The sequence below is a fragment of the Pavona decussata genome, unplaced genomic scaffold (assembly GCF_977016875.1).
Source record: "Pavona decussata unplaced genomic scaffold, jaPavDecu1.1 SCAFFOLD_6, whole genome shotgun sequence".
In the NCBI taxonomy this organism is placed as follows: Eukaryota; Metazoa; Cnidaria; class Anthozoa; order Scleractinia; family Agariciidae; genus Pavona; species Pavona decussata.
In genome coordinates, this window is record NW_028145430.1 from 1,875,001 (window position 1) to 1,890,000 (window position 15,000).

The 15,000-nt window shown below is 39.9% G+C and overlaps 1 protein-coding gene across 1 annotated transcript in view; it reads left to right on the forward strand.

Moving 5' to 3' along the window:
• LOC146489119 (GDP-fucose protein O-fucosyltransferase 4-like) overlaps positions 1-700 on the forward strand; it is a 12,115-nt gene extending 11,415 nt beyond the window's left edge. Inside the window, exon 2 of the mRNA XM_085106095.1 lies at positions 1-700. This exon is cut by the window's left edge and continues 619 nt beyond it. Within this exon, the coding sequence (XP_084962221.1) occupies positions 1-583 (583 nt within the window). The 3' untranslated portion in view covers positions 584-700.
• The last annotated feature ends 14,300 nt before the right edge of the window (positions 701-15,000 follow it).

The following is a 15,000-nucleotide window of genomic DNA, read 5'->3' on the forward strand; positions in this document are numbered from 1 at the left end:
CTCACACTGCGAGCGAGTACGTATTGAATACATGAGGCAGCTGATGAAGTTTGTGCCGGTGGATTCGTACGGTGGCTGTCTGAGGAACAAAAACGGTTTGGTGGGCATCTATGGAAAAGACTATAAAAAGCTCAAAACTGAAACGGCCAAAAAGTACAAATTTACTCTGGTGTTTTTTAATCAGGACTGCGATTATTTTGTTGATGATCAACTGAGTCATGCTCTTAGTGCTGGTTCAGTGCCTATTGTAATGGGTACGGACAAACTCAACGAGTTCCTACCCGGAAATCTTCGAACTTCGGTCATTAAAGTCCGAGATTTCAAGAGGCCCAGTTTGCTAGCAGATTATCTGAAGTACCTTAACAACAATGAGCAGAAATACAATGAATACCTCGATTGGAAATGGAAGGGATTTGGTGACATTAGTGGGACTGTTATTGGACAAAACTGGAAACCAGACTACCCGCCATATTGTCAAATCTGCCTTGCTATCCGAGAAGGACGGATACACAAAGATGGGCTGAAAACAGACACGTGTAAGGGAAGAGCATTTGAAGACTGGGGAATCACCCCTGGAGCCTAGTTCAATTTAGGGTGCGTTCGTTTGGGAAAGAGGAAAATAAGGGGATAGGGGGTTGCTGAGAGGAAACGTAGGGGTGTTGGCTGGGATATGTGATTTTTGCTTTAAAAGTCATATTTGGATGTTGGTTAAGAGGTAGCGTTGAAAATTGTCAACAAAAGAAGATGATCCACCGACACAGCCTGACGAATGGAGCCGAATTTACATAACATGGCATTAAGCGTTCTGTGTCATCATCCGTCATAGTATATTGAATCAAAGTGACACTATCGTTATCTTGTGGATATGGCGATGGAAGCGGCCGTTGATGCCATTGGTTTAACCAAAAGGTGGCTTTAATTTATAATAGTTTGGAATGGTCTTTGAAATGTAATAGTGACGATGATGCCGTGAATGGCGGAGACGCTCTTAGGGCTGTTAACGCGTTTGTCCCCCATGGAGGGTGGGGGAGGGGGGGGGGGGGGGAATGCAACTATTTAGTCTCTGACTATTCACAAATTTTTTTCTTTTTCGAACCATTAATTCATGTCATAAACAGGGTAAGAGAAGTGTAAATATTTTTGTCATAAACAGGGTCAGGGTTTGACAGCCTGGGCAGCACATTTCCACTTAGACTTGAGTTAGCTTCACAAAAATTTGAGGTATTTGGGTAAAGGAGGAATCAAACAAGGCAGGCAAATTTGGGGTATGTCCTTTTGGGAGGCGTCACCATTTCTTTTTTAGTTTTGAGGATTCAAATGTTATGCAGCTGTTTGTGGCTGCCTCCTATCTTCAAATTTGTCCTTGGGGTGGATGTTCCCAGTCCCTCACCTAATAAAAGACTTTTAATACTGGTGGAATGATTTCTTTGCCCTACAGCTGTATATGACCAGATATAAAAAAAAAGCAATTTTACTTTAATTTAAGGGCTGGATTACGATAAACAGAATGTGTAGTTCCAACCCCCCCTCCCTCCCACGGAAGGGACTTGATTTTCCAGGGGGGAGGGTGGTCAGTTTGACTTATTTTTCGGTGGGGAGGGGGTGACCAAAGGGACATATTTCCAGAGGTGGTATAGTGGAAAAATTCGAAGCTCGCAGAGCCTCTCGTTTAAAATCCGAGGCCGAGACTTTAACTAGTTTTTCAAACGTGGTGCTTCAAAAATCCGAGCGCGAGATGGCGTGATCTAGAAATCCGAGCGCGAGACATCACTCTTTGCCTGGTGCTTATTATCCTTTGATATTCCTTCGTTCAACCTCAAACGGCTGGTAATCGTCCTCGACGAACGATTCTGTTCTTTCACGATATCGATGGAGTTGTAAGTGCATTTTTACAGTTTTAATAAACAGAACTTCCAATCAACTATATTTTCACTTAATTCGTCGTTTTCGACTTACCCGACGACTGATCAACGGAAGGGGCAATGTTTTCTTCGTTATCAAAGCAAACACCTCAAAGTGAGGAAAGAATTCTCAAGCATCTGGGGTGAAGTAAGACGGAAACACATTTTCATTTGTAAATAATGTCGATCACTGCTGGAGTAGCTAGAGCCGAGTGTCTGATCGAAATGAAATGCCAAAAGATTTCGTAACGGACTGACTTTTTTGAAAATTGCCGTTCCATTTTGATTTTGTACCAGAATTTCCGGATAGTTTTGGTCGAATGGATCGGTTTGAGTTTGAAGATTTTGCGTTTCAGCTCTCGATCACACAAGGCACAAGCTTTCCGACAACTGTAGCATTTAATTTTTATACCATGGTCACTGATTTTAAATTAAGCCGTAACAGAACACTTCCTGAATGATATCAGTTTATTAAAAACTTGCCCCATTTTGAAAAACACACTGAAAATAAATAAATTCATGACGGTAAAAGACTCATGAATTAAAAAGTTAAATTGTGACTTCACCAGATTGAAATATGCACTCTGACATTCACAAGCTCGTGTGCTTCAGTCGTACTTCGCATAGCTTACCGAAAGCGATTTCGCTGCGTAAGATAAAACCCGGGGATAAAAGTAATCCATCAAGCAACGGACAGGTACCGAACGGATAGCTAACGGCTCTGGAAAACGGCGAGTTCACTGAAAGCCAAAGAAGGTTTAGATTCCCTGATTTAATGTCTGGGTCAATTCCAAAAGCGATCATCCCCCCCCCCCCCCCCCCCGAGCAAACCCCCGGGCATTTGACTTTTTTAAAAATGCCTGATCAATTTCCCCGCTATATGGGCCGATTTCTAGGTCAAATGCCCCACTGGTTGGGGCTGAAAAGTCATCGTGTTGTTTGTTTTTTTTTTTTTTTGTATTCGCTAGCTCTATTTATATAAAAATAAACGAAATTGATACATTCATAAATTTAAAACAATTTATTATTAAAGATAATGCATAACATCACATATGAAACTCAACTAACAGAGAGTTATTTAACGATATATGTACCGATACTCGCTTTTCTTTTATAGTAACTGTACATGAAGTTTGCAAATACGTGTCCATTTTTCGCAAAAAATTTGACTGCATGATTTGTTAAATAGTTTACGCATTGATTAAATAAACTGAATGGTAATCATCTCTTGTTGCAATACAATGGGCGTTTACGTTTACCTATAAATTTAAAAGCATGCAACTTCATCACAAAAAAATGTAAAGCGCATTCCCTTCAGGAATATATATTTCTATTACAAGTAGAACTGTGAACGGTTTCGTTGTTAAAAAACAGTGATAACAAGAACAATAATAAAAAACACTATGTTATGAAACCTAGACATGCCAACAAGTCGAGCTTCGAACGCCGAGCAAAGGGAGAACGAAGCTTGAGGGAACTTGGACACGCTAAAACAGCTTTCCTCACGTCCTTCTGAAAATTCCAAACCTTGTGTAATGTCATATTTCCGAATATTTTAATATGCTGGAGCTCGCATATATCAACATAAATTTTGTCGAAAACCACGAGGAGTTGTGACATGTTACATGGAGTACAAATCTTTTTTAAACGCGACCGCTGACCAGCATTTTTTCGACGGGTCAAATGCCCGATGGGTTGGGTTTCTATTCGCGTCAAATGCCCCACTATGTGGAGCCGAACAGGGGTCAAATGCCCGGGGGTTGCCCGGGGGGGGGGGGATGATCGCGCTTGGAATTGACTGATACATAAATGAAAATCTGCCAAACTAAATGAGAATATCGGAGACGCGCAATTCAGTTTACCGTAACCACGGATATGCAAATTTGTTCCACCGATATTAATAGTACAAGTACTCCTAAACGGTGTTGAAAGGCAACTGTGATCCTCACACCTCTTTTTTGTTTCTTTAAATGTGGCTTTTCACGGGAAAATGAAGCAGAAAGTGGTAATTACATCGCTGATAACTGAATGGTCAACAATTCCCGGCGATATCAATCAATGAAAATCAATAATCGATGAAAATCAATGTAATCAATAATAATGATTGGTATTGGAACTCAATAGAAATCGAAGCCCAAAAGTTGAGTGAGTTTCGATTTTCATTGATTATGATCGATTTGTATTGATAAAGGCCGAGTTTCACGGTCAAGCGCATGCGCGAGCAGACCGGCTCAAAAATAAATTGTACGGGTCGACACTAAATTCGATGCGACAGTGATGCGAGCTTGTGGTGGAACAATCTGTTGAAATCGCGCCCGAAATTGGATCATCCGCTCTTCGTTCTTCACTTTTTATAATCTTTGTTTCCTGTTGTAAATATAAGTTCGATTTTTGCAAGGTTAAAAGTGTTTTAGCTTCCGAAAACGACATTTTTGTCGATGGATCGGTAAGGAGACGTCGCGGCCGACCGGCGACGGGACGTTCTGTGGACTCTCTGGAAGCACAGAAGTTGAAGCGGACAGAGTGGAGTGGATGTAGAAATCCTGTGTGGTTAACAAGATACGTCCACCAAACGTGGAAAATTGGTAAAGAGATAAGTCTGTTTAAAATAGACAACGATTTCGCGGCACATCTGCTTTCGCTGGAAATGGCAAAGATCACCAACTGGCTTTGGATGAACTCGCGAGGATTTTCTAGATTTCAATCGTACTGTTTGTTCATATGGAAGTCAACTGTCAAAAACGGAGAATTCGACGGACAAGCAGCATCAAACATCAGTGTTTGGCTTTGGATAGAAAAAATTGTACAACACTGAGACGTGAAGCGAATAAATGTGAGATCAAATGTGCGAGTTAGTTGTAATCGTCTATTAGCGGGCTCGAATAGCGGGCAGTAGGAAAAAATCCACAAGATTTGCGGCAAACTACAAAATCTATTGTAAGGTATTCATTTATCTATAAAATTATGGTCATTGCGAATGGCAAACGCAGTTTTGATTTGCCACCATGGCAGAGTTTTCTCAAATGCATTCCAGCATCTCGGAAGGACGCTCAGTGTTGTTGTTACTAAACGGTCGCATCGCTTCTTGAAGCTTGCAGATTTCTCTTTCTTCGCCTTCTCGCTGGTCTAATAAAATCAGGCTATCGAGCGTACACACTATAGTAAGTTTATCACTGAATGCTGATGAAATACTGGATTTAAGTACGTAAGTTTGAGGGAGCTTCTCGGCTTTTCGAACCGCGCGTAATACAAAACCGTCGATGCCGCGAGATATCGACATTGTACTAAAAAAACCGTATGCGTTCGCATAAATTCTGGCATTTCTTGAATGTCATGGGACATTCACGAAGCGGCGCTGCAAAAATCCCCATGTGTTTTACATGGACAGCCTTTTTGTTTCTTTCTGAAACGTGACCGAAACACTGGCAGGTCAGTTTTATTTTTATGCCAGCAAGTTATAAGACTTGCCCGCCATATCCCGCCGGTGTTGTGTACTCGCTTCTAATTGGTCCAAAAACAATTGGCTTGACAGCGCTTACGTTATCGCTCGCACATGCGCCGAACCGTGAAACTCTCCCTATAAGTATTGATTATCATTGATTATTCAAATCTCGCTTTACTTTTCAATAAAACGCATCACATGAATTGACAAATGATTTTAATAAGTTTATTTGTTCAAATATATATCATAACTTAACCGGTATCCTTTAATTTTAGCATCATATCATTACTTATTAATTATTTAAAACGAGGATGGTTTCAAAAATACAACACTTTATTCCCTTTTCCTATATTAAATTTCCCAGTATTAAAAGATCCTAAATGCAACGGTCTTCGCACAGGTGTCCACCATTCTATCCTTGTTGTAATCATCATAAAAAGAGAGAACGTTTCTTCATGTCCATCTCTCTGATTATTTTATGAAAAGCCCATCTCAACAAACAGATTTCGCATTTCTTTTACATTGCTTTATAGTACCAAATTCAGTTCAAGTATAAGCCCCCTTGAGTTCTAAATCGAGTCTCTGAACTCTATGCCGGGCTAATGCCCTATAATCAGAAATGTTTATTGTGCAACTAAAACAAATAATTTCTATACAATCTGAATAGGGGATAATGTACTAACATTTACTGGTGCAACGGAAAGGGAAGATAAAAAAAATGTAATTAACAAGAGATATAAATCAATAAAAATCAATAAAATTAAGACGTGTCGGTGAGTGAGTTACAATTTCTATTGATTGGTTGAACCAATCAATATCAATCAATCAATTATTATTGATTACATTAATTGCAATCAATGATTGATTTTCATTGATTGATAACGCCAGGAACAATTATATTTCCGTAGCCCGACGCGACCCGCGTGCGGCAAAGAAAATTTTCAATTGTTTCGTCTTGAGCGTAGCGGAATTATTCGTATGTGCTCGTAGTACAAGAAAATTCAACAGATAATTCAACAATACATGAAAGGTCACAAACTTCTGTCTTCTCACCTACCGTCGATTCGACTTCGACAGCAAGATTTACGCCTCGGTGAGTGGAGGCGGTGCACAAATCGCTCTTAAATTGTATCAATGTGCATTTGTCGAGAATCTTTTGCTTCCCCTTCGAAGAACACCATTTTGTCACTTCGTCAGACATTTGCTTCTAATGATGGAAAATGCAGCGAGAATGCGTTCAAAGCACTAAAAAAAACCATGCAATGGCGACCCACAGAAATCTAACTTGCGATCGCAGACCTATTTCCGGCTGTCGCTTCTCTCCGACGTGGGATTGGCTATTATTCCACTTCCGGTTACACCGGAGTGCGTGATCATTTGCATACCGAACGCCCCTATCACTCGTGATGCTAAAGCATATCCACGAGTAAAAAAGGAACCCTAACTGACCCTTTGTCATTTACGGAAATCGGATTTACACGAAAAACAAAATTTTTACTATGAATAGACCGAAGGCCTTCTTCTTCACCCCTGCTGAATTGTACATTTCACGCTTGCTACGCAGACTTTAGTGTAAATTTCCCCTGATCAAGGTGGCAATGATGACCTGATCACCTGCTGACGCTTTCCGACGTCTCGGTAAATTAAATTCCGTTGACAAATTTTTTTAAACATAAATGTAGCGGAACTCGCATATCCCAAGGGCTAAACGGGGGTTCGTATATTTTTCTGTTTGTGTAATTCGTATACGCAGTTTTGGGAAACTATTTAAGTAATAATTAAAAAAGGCTGTTTTGCACCACACACATATCTGGCTTTTTGGACTCTCTGATTAATAAATAACTGGGAAATAACCTTAAGCGATTGATTTACTTTCACCTTCTTTGGTTCTCACTTTATGCTGCACAACTTTTCTATTTTGCAAGCAATAAAGTAGATGGTAGTAGTACTTTAATGTCTTATTTCCTAACTCGTGTAACTAACCAAGGTAAATAAAATCGAATAACACTTCGAAGTGATGTGTGACACTTAGAATTGTATAAGTGGTAGGATTGATATTAATCTTCAGTGTGGAAGAAAACCGGTAGAAAACATAATTTTTGTAAAGACGTCAAATTGAGGCGCGTGCGCGTATAATTAGCACCATGCGCAAGCGTAAAGTCATAGTTCAAACACGGGGATTCCACCAACAAAAGTTATGAAAAATTATCAAATCAATAAATTATCGATTTACCTTCAGTTCGTTTCTTGTGTTTTTTCTAATGTGTTCATTTGCATACAATTTGCATATACACGACAACACTAAACTCGTGTACTCAGCTGTTTTATACGCGATTTCAAGTTGAATAATTTCTTTGACATAATAATCGTAGGCAGGGAGAGGTGACTGTTCATAGCTGTAGCACAAACGAATAGCATCTGTGCCGTAGTGACTGACCGCAGCTGTGACGAAAAATAAAAAAAAGCACAGCGATTTACAGCGAAAAGGGAGCTAAACTGCTGGCTTTAAATTGTTTCTTCTCGGGGTTCTGACAGGTAAGTGTATTCAGAAACTATTCAGCTTTTGTTTGATGCAAAATTGATTGCAAAGTGGCGAGTAAGTCGCTCCCCTTCTCTATAGATACACTCCCTTATTTATCAGAATTTATTTTATAAAAATATCGAGGCTGAAATTTGTGAAATTTGAGGAATATTTTAACTGAATAAATCCGAGGCTGAGATTTTTAAAAGAATATAATTTTGTGTTGAAAAGTTGTAAATACAATACAATCATATTTTTTAAACTAAACCATACATGTATAAAATTCTTCCTTTCTCTAAATGGCAAAACTAGCTAATAAAACGATAAAAACGTGCACTATCTCGCTGGCTGCAATGTAAAGCGGTAGAGCACGTGCACAATGTATACCGATACCGAGTTTGGACACCAAACACTTGTAAACCCCTAATACACTCTAAAACGGGAATGTCAAGAATATTCAAAAGGATTTTTTAAGTCTAACATCGGCAGAAAAAATGAGAATATTCAGGCTGGGCCAGAAAAACAATTCTCGTATATATAAATATAAAAAGAGTATATTTAGCAATTATTCCACGTACGCTCGTTATCGTTGGATATGAGGTCAGATGATCGGCTGAAACAGCGAACGAGGCACGCAGCGTGAGTGCAAAAACTGTTTTACTAAAACCCAGTCAAGAAATATTGCCAGATCTTGTTGCATGATTTAGCTTTGCGAGAACAACGAGAAGGCAACTTAATGGTCGCTATTTCTTGGGCATGGTACCATAGCTCATGTACTATGGCCGCTAAGCCAATCAAATCACTGGAATTACATTATACAATGATCCAGTTTTTAATAAACAGTTCATATCCTGTCGAGCACAAAACAGCTGAGTACACGACTTTAGTGCTGTCGCGTATGCGTAAATTGATGCAAATGAACACAATATAAAAACACAAGAAACGAACAAGGTGGGCCGACAATTTATTGCTTTGCTTTATGCCTTTTGTCTTTCCCATGCTGTTCTCGTTTATTCCAGCAGTAACCCTTCAAAATCACTCGCAATAATATTAATGGTAAAATAAATTGGGAGCTACCAAAGGGTAAATTTGCAGTAGAAAGACTGTTTAGATGAATTCATCGCCGTTCATTATGTAACTTTCTTCAAAACGCTTCCTTTGCGAAGGGAATCTTTCACTCACTTTATTGGGATATTTTTGCTTATTACACCAAAAAGTGCTTTAAATATGTTTTATGTAGAGTTAATCTTTCGCAACTGTCAAAAAAATAAGAATGTGAAGAAGTTATTCAGGTCATTTTACCTTCCTTTATCTGGATCTTTGCCAAGCCAAAAAAAAAAAAAAAAAAAAAAAACAGATGCCTCCCCCTCAGCAAATTGGGGTGGGGTCCATAGCTAGCATCAATCAGTACATAATGTACTACTATTGTGCCAAGTTTGGTACTTTTATCCCGAAGTGCACAATTAGGCCATTTTTGCACCATTTATCCGGACTACGAGTCTCCTGTAGCTCAGTGGTAGAGCATCCAAACTAGTAATCGGAAAGTCGACTCCTGATAGGAGCACTCGGATTTCTTTTTTTCCTAGTATGCCTGTTTCACTTTCTAGAATAATACATCATTCTCATAAAACTTGATAGTTGATCAAAATATAGGGGGAAGAAACTCGGATTGTCTTCATTAGGCTCATGTGTGACTCTTTCCGTCCGCTACCCTTTGTTATTCCTACACACAAATCGTTCTGAGAATGGAGTGTTTTCACATGACGTCACGGCGGCCATGTTGGTGTCCCAAAACAAAGAAATGGCAGCCATGTTGGTGTCCCAAACTAAACCTCTGGGAATTGATCACTATTTTTATGCAAATACTTTCTTTTGTTTCAGTAAACCAATATGGCCGGTAGTCACGTGAATGAAAACGCTCTATAGCTTCATTATAAGGTCCTGTATCGATAATGCATTTGATTTTTAGGATTTTATTTATGATCATAAATTTTCAATCGATTATACTTTTCGATTAATCCTACATTTCAATTAATTGTATATATCGATCGATTGTACATTTTAATTAATTATATATTTCGTATTTTTAGACTCTTAATTATCTATTTTGATACTTGCATATCTAGTTTTGTATATGTGAATACGCAATTCGGTTTTCGGGCTGCCAAGTATTTTATTAATAAACTATCTATCGATATCTCATATTATCAAGCGATCATTCGGATCGAGAAAAAATGTACGAATTTGTAAATTAAAGATGTTATTGAACAGAATACAAACGCCAGCAGCCAAAAAGCGCTTTGTGACCCCGTTCATAGGCCCATTAATGAGAAGTGTTATCGCAACAATGCACCTCCTGTAGGATGTATATCGAAAGCTTTTTTGCTTTGAGCCAATTAAACAGCTCTCTTCTTTTGCCGTCGTTTGCTACTCCCCGGACATTAAGGGACGCTACTTTTAAATTCATGACGATGTTGACTGTCCTTTGGGACCTTAACATATTAAAGGTGGCGATAAAGTCAGTCATCTGCCACTGAGCTACTGGAGACTCTATGGTGAGCAAGGGTCAAATTGTGGGTATCGACTGGAACCTCATCGCGCGGCTACACACGTACTGACTCATATGAACTCACTAACAGCATCGCGCTGTCACATTAAGGCATCTAGCACATATGAACTCACTAAAAGCATCATGCTGTCACATTGGGGCATATCGAGATGCGTCCAACCAACCTCCCAAGTGAGCGTACTAACGGAGAAACAACAACAACAGAATATTAAATGTAAATTAGGCAGAAACGAAGACTCGGAAAAAAATCCTAGTCCCAGCGCGATGCTGTTAGTGAGTTCATAGCGGAGCTCGCGGGCGCGCGGACGGCGCGCGCGGCGGAGCCCCATAGCTAAGAGATTTTGGTAAACCCATCAGTGCGAGAAATTTTGGTTTGGTTATGACGTCACTTCCGTCGGACCGCCCGCCCGTCCGTACTAACGCTACTCCATGTAAGCGAACTTGAAATGAGACACTCAAACCCTGTACTGCAACCCGGGTTTATTTTTCGGCGGGAAATTGCGTGGCCAACTGCGCTGCCGCCTGCGTTTCTTTGGCAGGAATTTGCATCGCCAACTACGTTTGAGAAAAAAAATAATTGAAGACGACGTGTACGACAAAACACAAACTCAATTTATGAATAAGTCTACAAACATGTAAAGCAAAGAAAGGGAGATAGAAAGAGATCGAGAAAACAGGCGACAAAGAAGCGAAGTTCGACGTCAAAGAGAGCGATTGAGAGCAGTAGCAAACAAGCGAGACATGAGTGACGAACAAAGAGAGAAAGAACTGGAAAGGGTGCCGAAAAAACCCCGTGTTGCAGCACAGGGTTTGAGTGTCTCATTTCACATTGGCTTACATAGATGAGCGTATGCGCTGTAACCCGGGTTGTTTTTCGGCGGGAAAATGCATGGCCAACTGCGCTGCTGGCTGCGTTTGTTTGGAGGGAAGTTGCATCGCCAACTGCGTTTGAGAAAAAAAACAAAACAAAAAATTAATTTTGAAGACGACAAGATACAAAGTCAATTTTTATATGTGACCAACAGCAGGAGAAAGACCAAGGCAACTAGCGACGGGAGAAACAAATCGACTGGCACATCATCAAAAAATGGAAGTGAAATCGTTTTACTCCGATCCGGCGCTACGAAACGTTGGATTTTTCCTCTTGAAGTGAAACGTTTCGCTCACTTATAAACGTTGTAAAACGAACGGAAAAATCAGCAATGGAATAAAGGGACTGGTTATTCTCAGAAGAGGCGAGTACATTCATACAATTTTGTGCTAGTTTGCTGGTTTGCAAGATATTGTTTTCTTGCAGTTTTGACACGCCGTTTAACTTAAGTTTAAGCTAATACTGCTAACTTCAGAACAGTATTTGGAGCTCATTTTTTCGGTCCATGTTGATTATTTCCTTGGAGTTTTATTTTCTGATCTCGTCTAATTTTGCCGTCAAACAGCGGGAGAAAGAGCAAGGCGGATCGCGGCGGGAGAAACAAATCGACTCTTTTAGCAGCTTTTAGAGGCGGCACTTCATAAACAGTGGCCGAATCTTGAAGAGAAATAATTTTACTCTAATCCGGCGCGATGAAATGAAATTAAAATGCAATTAATTTTTCCTCTTGAAGTGAAACTTAACGTTGTAAACGAACGAAAAAATCAGCACTCGAATTAAAGGATTGGTTATTCTCCAGAGAGGCGAGTATATTCATGTGATTTTGTTGACAAAACTTTGTTGTTTTTGCAAGATAATTTTTTCTTGTAGTCACGCCAGTTGACACTGCAACTTGTTTAACCTCAGAGCAGCCTTTTGAGCTCATTTTTCGGTCCATGTTCGTTATTTCCCTTGGAGGTTTATTTTCTCATCTCATCCCATTTTGCTTCATTTAAAAAAAATTGATTCTGAGCTAAATTAGTCAGTCAAACAAACGTCTCCCAACATTATATCGTTGGCATAAACTACTGACAAGTTTTTCTCGCATATATTTCTAATTTTAGCATTTATTTCTGACAATCTTGACAGAGAACGAACAAAAATACTTAAAACAGTAGGATATAACCGCAAAGATTAAGATGTGTGAGTAATTTTCACTGAAAGTCTTTTCAAAGGACGTTAATAGCGAATGTAAAATCAAAGTGTGATTTCATTTTCATCAAAACAAAGTTTACGCGAAACATTCATTCGCTTGTTTTTTGTGAATTTTTCAAAGATCGTTGTTTAGTTTATTTCTGTACTTATTGCTATGAATTATCACAGTGCTTTTTTCATTTATTACTCAAAGATATATTTGAAGTGTGTTTTTTTTATTAGTGTATCCATTTTCTCTGAGGTTTATAGCGTACGGCCTTCTTGATTAGACTACGAGTAGTCCCCCATTTTTCCTCAGGGATAGTAGGGCGAGCGAAACGCGAGCGCGCGTGAAAATCACCCCACGCGAGAAAAGGCGACAGGCGGCGGGGAGAGAGAAAAATGAGGGACTACAGACAAAGCCCAACTTTTGACCCTTCACGGCCGACTGATTTTGGAGTGTGAAGATCGTATCACGTTCTAACTCAATTGAGCGCATCCAATGGGATTCCTTCTCTCATTGGGCTGTCATTGCCCTTGTCATCGGGAAACTGCAGGGGATATTTATTGCAAGTGAAAGAAACACAAATTCTTCGCGGTTGTTTCGCGCGAAGAACTGATGAATGGCTGAAACGCCGAAGATGTCAGTTGTAAGACCTTTAAAAAAGCCAAGTTGCAGTGACTTTTGTCGTGTTTGTGGATGTAACTTCAACACTTATTACGGTGATTTTAAACGAAGAGTTTCTACAGAGAATCTCTTTGAGATCCCTAAACGAGCGGGCGTTGAGAAAAGTCGCTTGGCTGACCTGTTGTGCGAACTTGGAATTACATGTGAGCAATCAAGTTCTCTTTCTTCCCGTGTCTGTGCAAGATGCGGCACCAAAATAAGAAATGCTATCGGACTTTTTCGATTTCTGCGGAGAAGTCTTCTCTTCCAACCCCCCCCCCCCCCCCCCCCAAAAAAAAAAAAAAAAAAAGTGTTGTGGAAGTTGAACATTCGCAAGGAAAAGTTTTGGTTTGGCACGCGCCGGCGTCAGTCCATTGTAAAATGTTATTTGTCTTTGTAGCGTCACGGCAAGGACTGAAAAAACTATATCTCCGGTTCTCGTTAGCAGAATTCGCTGATTCAAACGGTAAAGTGCTCTTTCTTCGAAGCCAAGAGTTTTCTTCAAAGTTTCTGTGATGCGCCGATCACAAATTTGTAAACATTACGCGCCGAACATTATTCGTTATTTTTGGCAAGTCAACGTTTAAAAAAAATATGCCGCCGCGAGCGTAAGCTGAATTACAGCTCAAGAAATGGAGTGCTTTAGAAAAGACAATTAAAATATGAAGTGGTTCCCTCTCAACACGAGGCTTATCGTTTTGGCAACATTTTTTATTTAATGAGGAGTTGTCGATAACAACCAAAGAAATGTTTAGTTTCGAATGGGGTTCTGCCCCTTTCAGGATCTCCGTGAAGTTCCTGGATAAACAGTCTTCAGCTGAAGCGAAAATCATTCGAAAATGTCCGTCCGAAATATCATGTAAACAATCCTCAATGTCAGGTTTCAAGTGAACCGATGGAATACCAAGGCAGTTCATTTCTTTTGCCTGCTCTTCTACAATGCTGTTGAGTGGTGAAATAACCAGGACGCTCGCGTTCGCAGATGTTTGCGCCATACTAAAGACTTGATAAATCAAACTTTTTCCAAACCCGGTTGGAAGTATCGCGAGCACATCCTTCCCCGCCAACAGGGCCTCCACTGCTCTTGCGTCTATTCCGGTTTAAGCGATGTTACGTTTGGAAGTTTTTCGAGACATGCCTGAAGTTTGTCTGTCATATTAACAGAAATTATGATTATGTCGAGTGTTGATAGCGGCTGACGCGTTTTTGATAGATGTTGACAGATTGCCATGGAAGAGCCAATCAGAGTTTTGCGTTGTGAGAGCAACGCATTAGTTCAAAAGCTTGGGCTTTGTCTGTAGTCCCTCATTTTTCTCTCTCCCCGCCGCGTGTCGCCTTTTCTCGCGTGGGGTGATTTTCACGCGCGCTCGCGTTTCGCTCGCCCTACTATCCCTGAGGGAAAATGGGGGACTACTCGTAGTCTATTCTTGATTAGCAAAATTTACTAGACAGTGGCAGTGCCGGTGGCGCGTTGGCTGTTAACAAACTGTTTTGCCTCGATCATCTTAAAAACAAAAAACAATAATAAAAACAGAAAATTTTTATTTTCAGTCCATTTAAATTCCGCTTTTATAACACAAAGGGCAAAATGCTCCCAAAACTATCAAGGAACTTTGTAAAACAGTCAGTAAAAAACTCATCGAAGGTGCAAGCAAACCAACAAATTATTTAATTTTTTTTCGTAACGTACAAAGCAAACAAAACCGACGAGAACAGTTCCCATTATACACATGTAATTAAGAGAGAATACAAATTCAGGAGCAAACTAACAACGATAAATCAAATGTTAGGCATCAATTAATTGTTCACCTGCGCTGTGAAGCTTCCTACCGCTTGAAAATCACACGAACATAGAT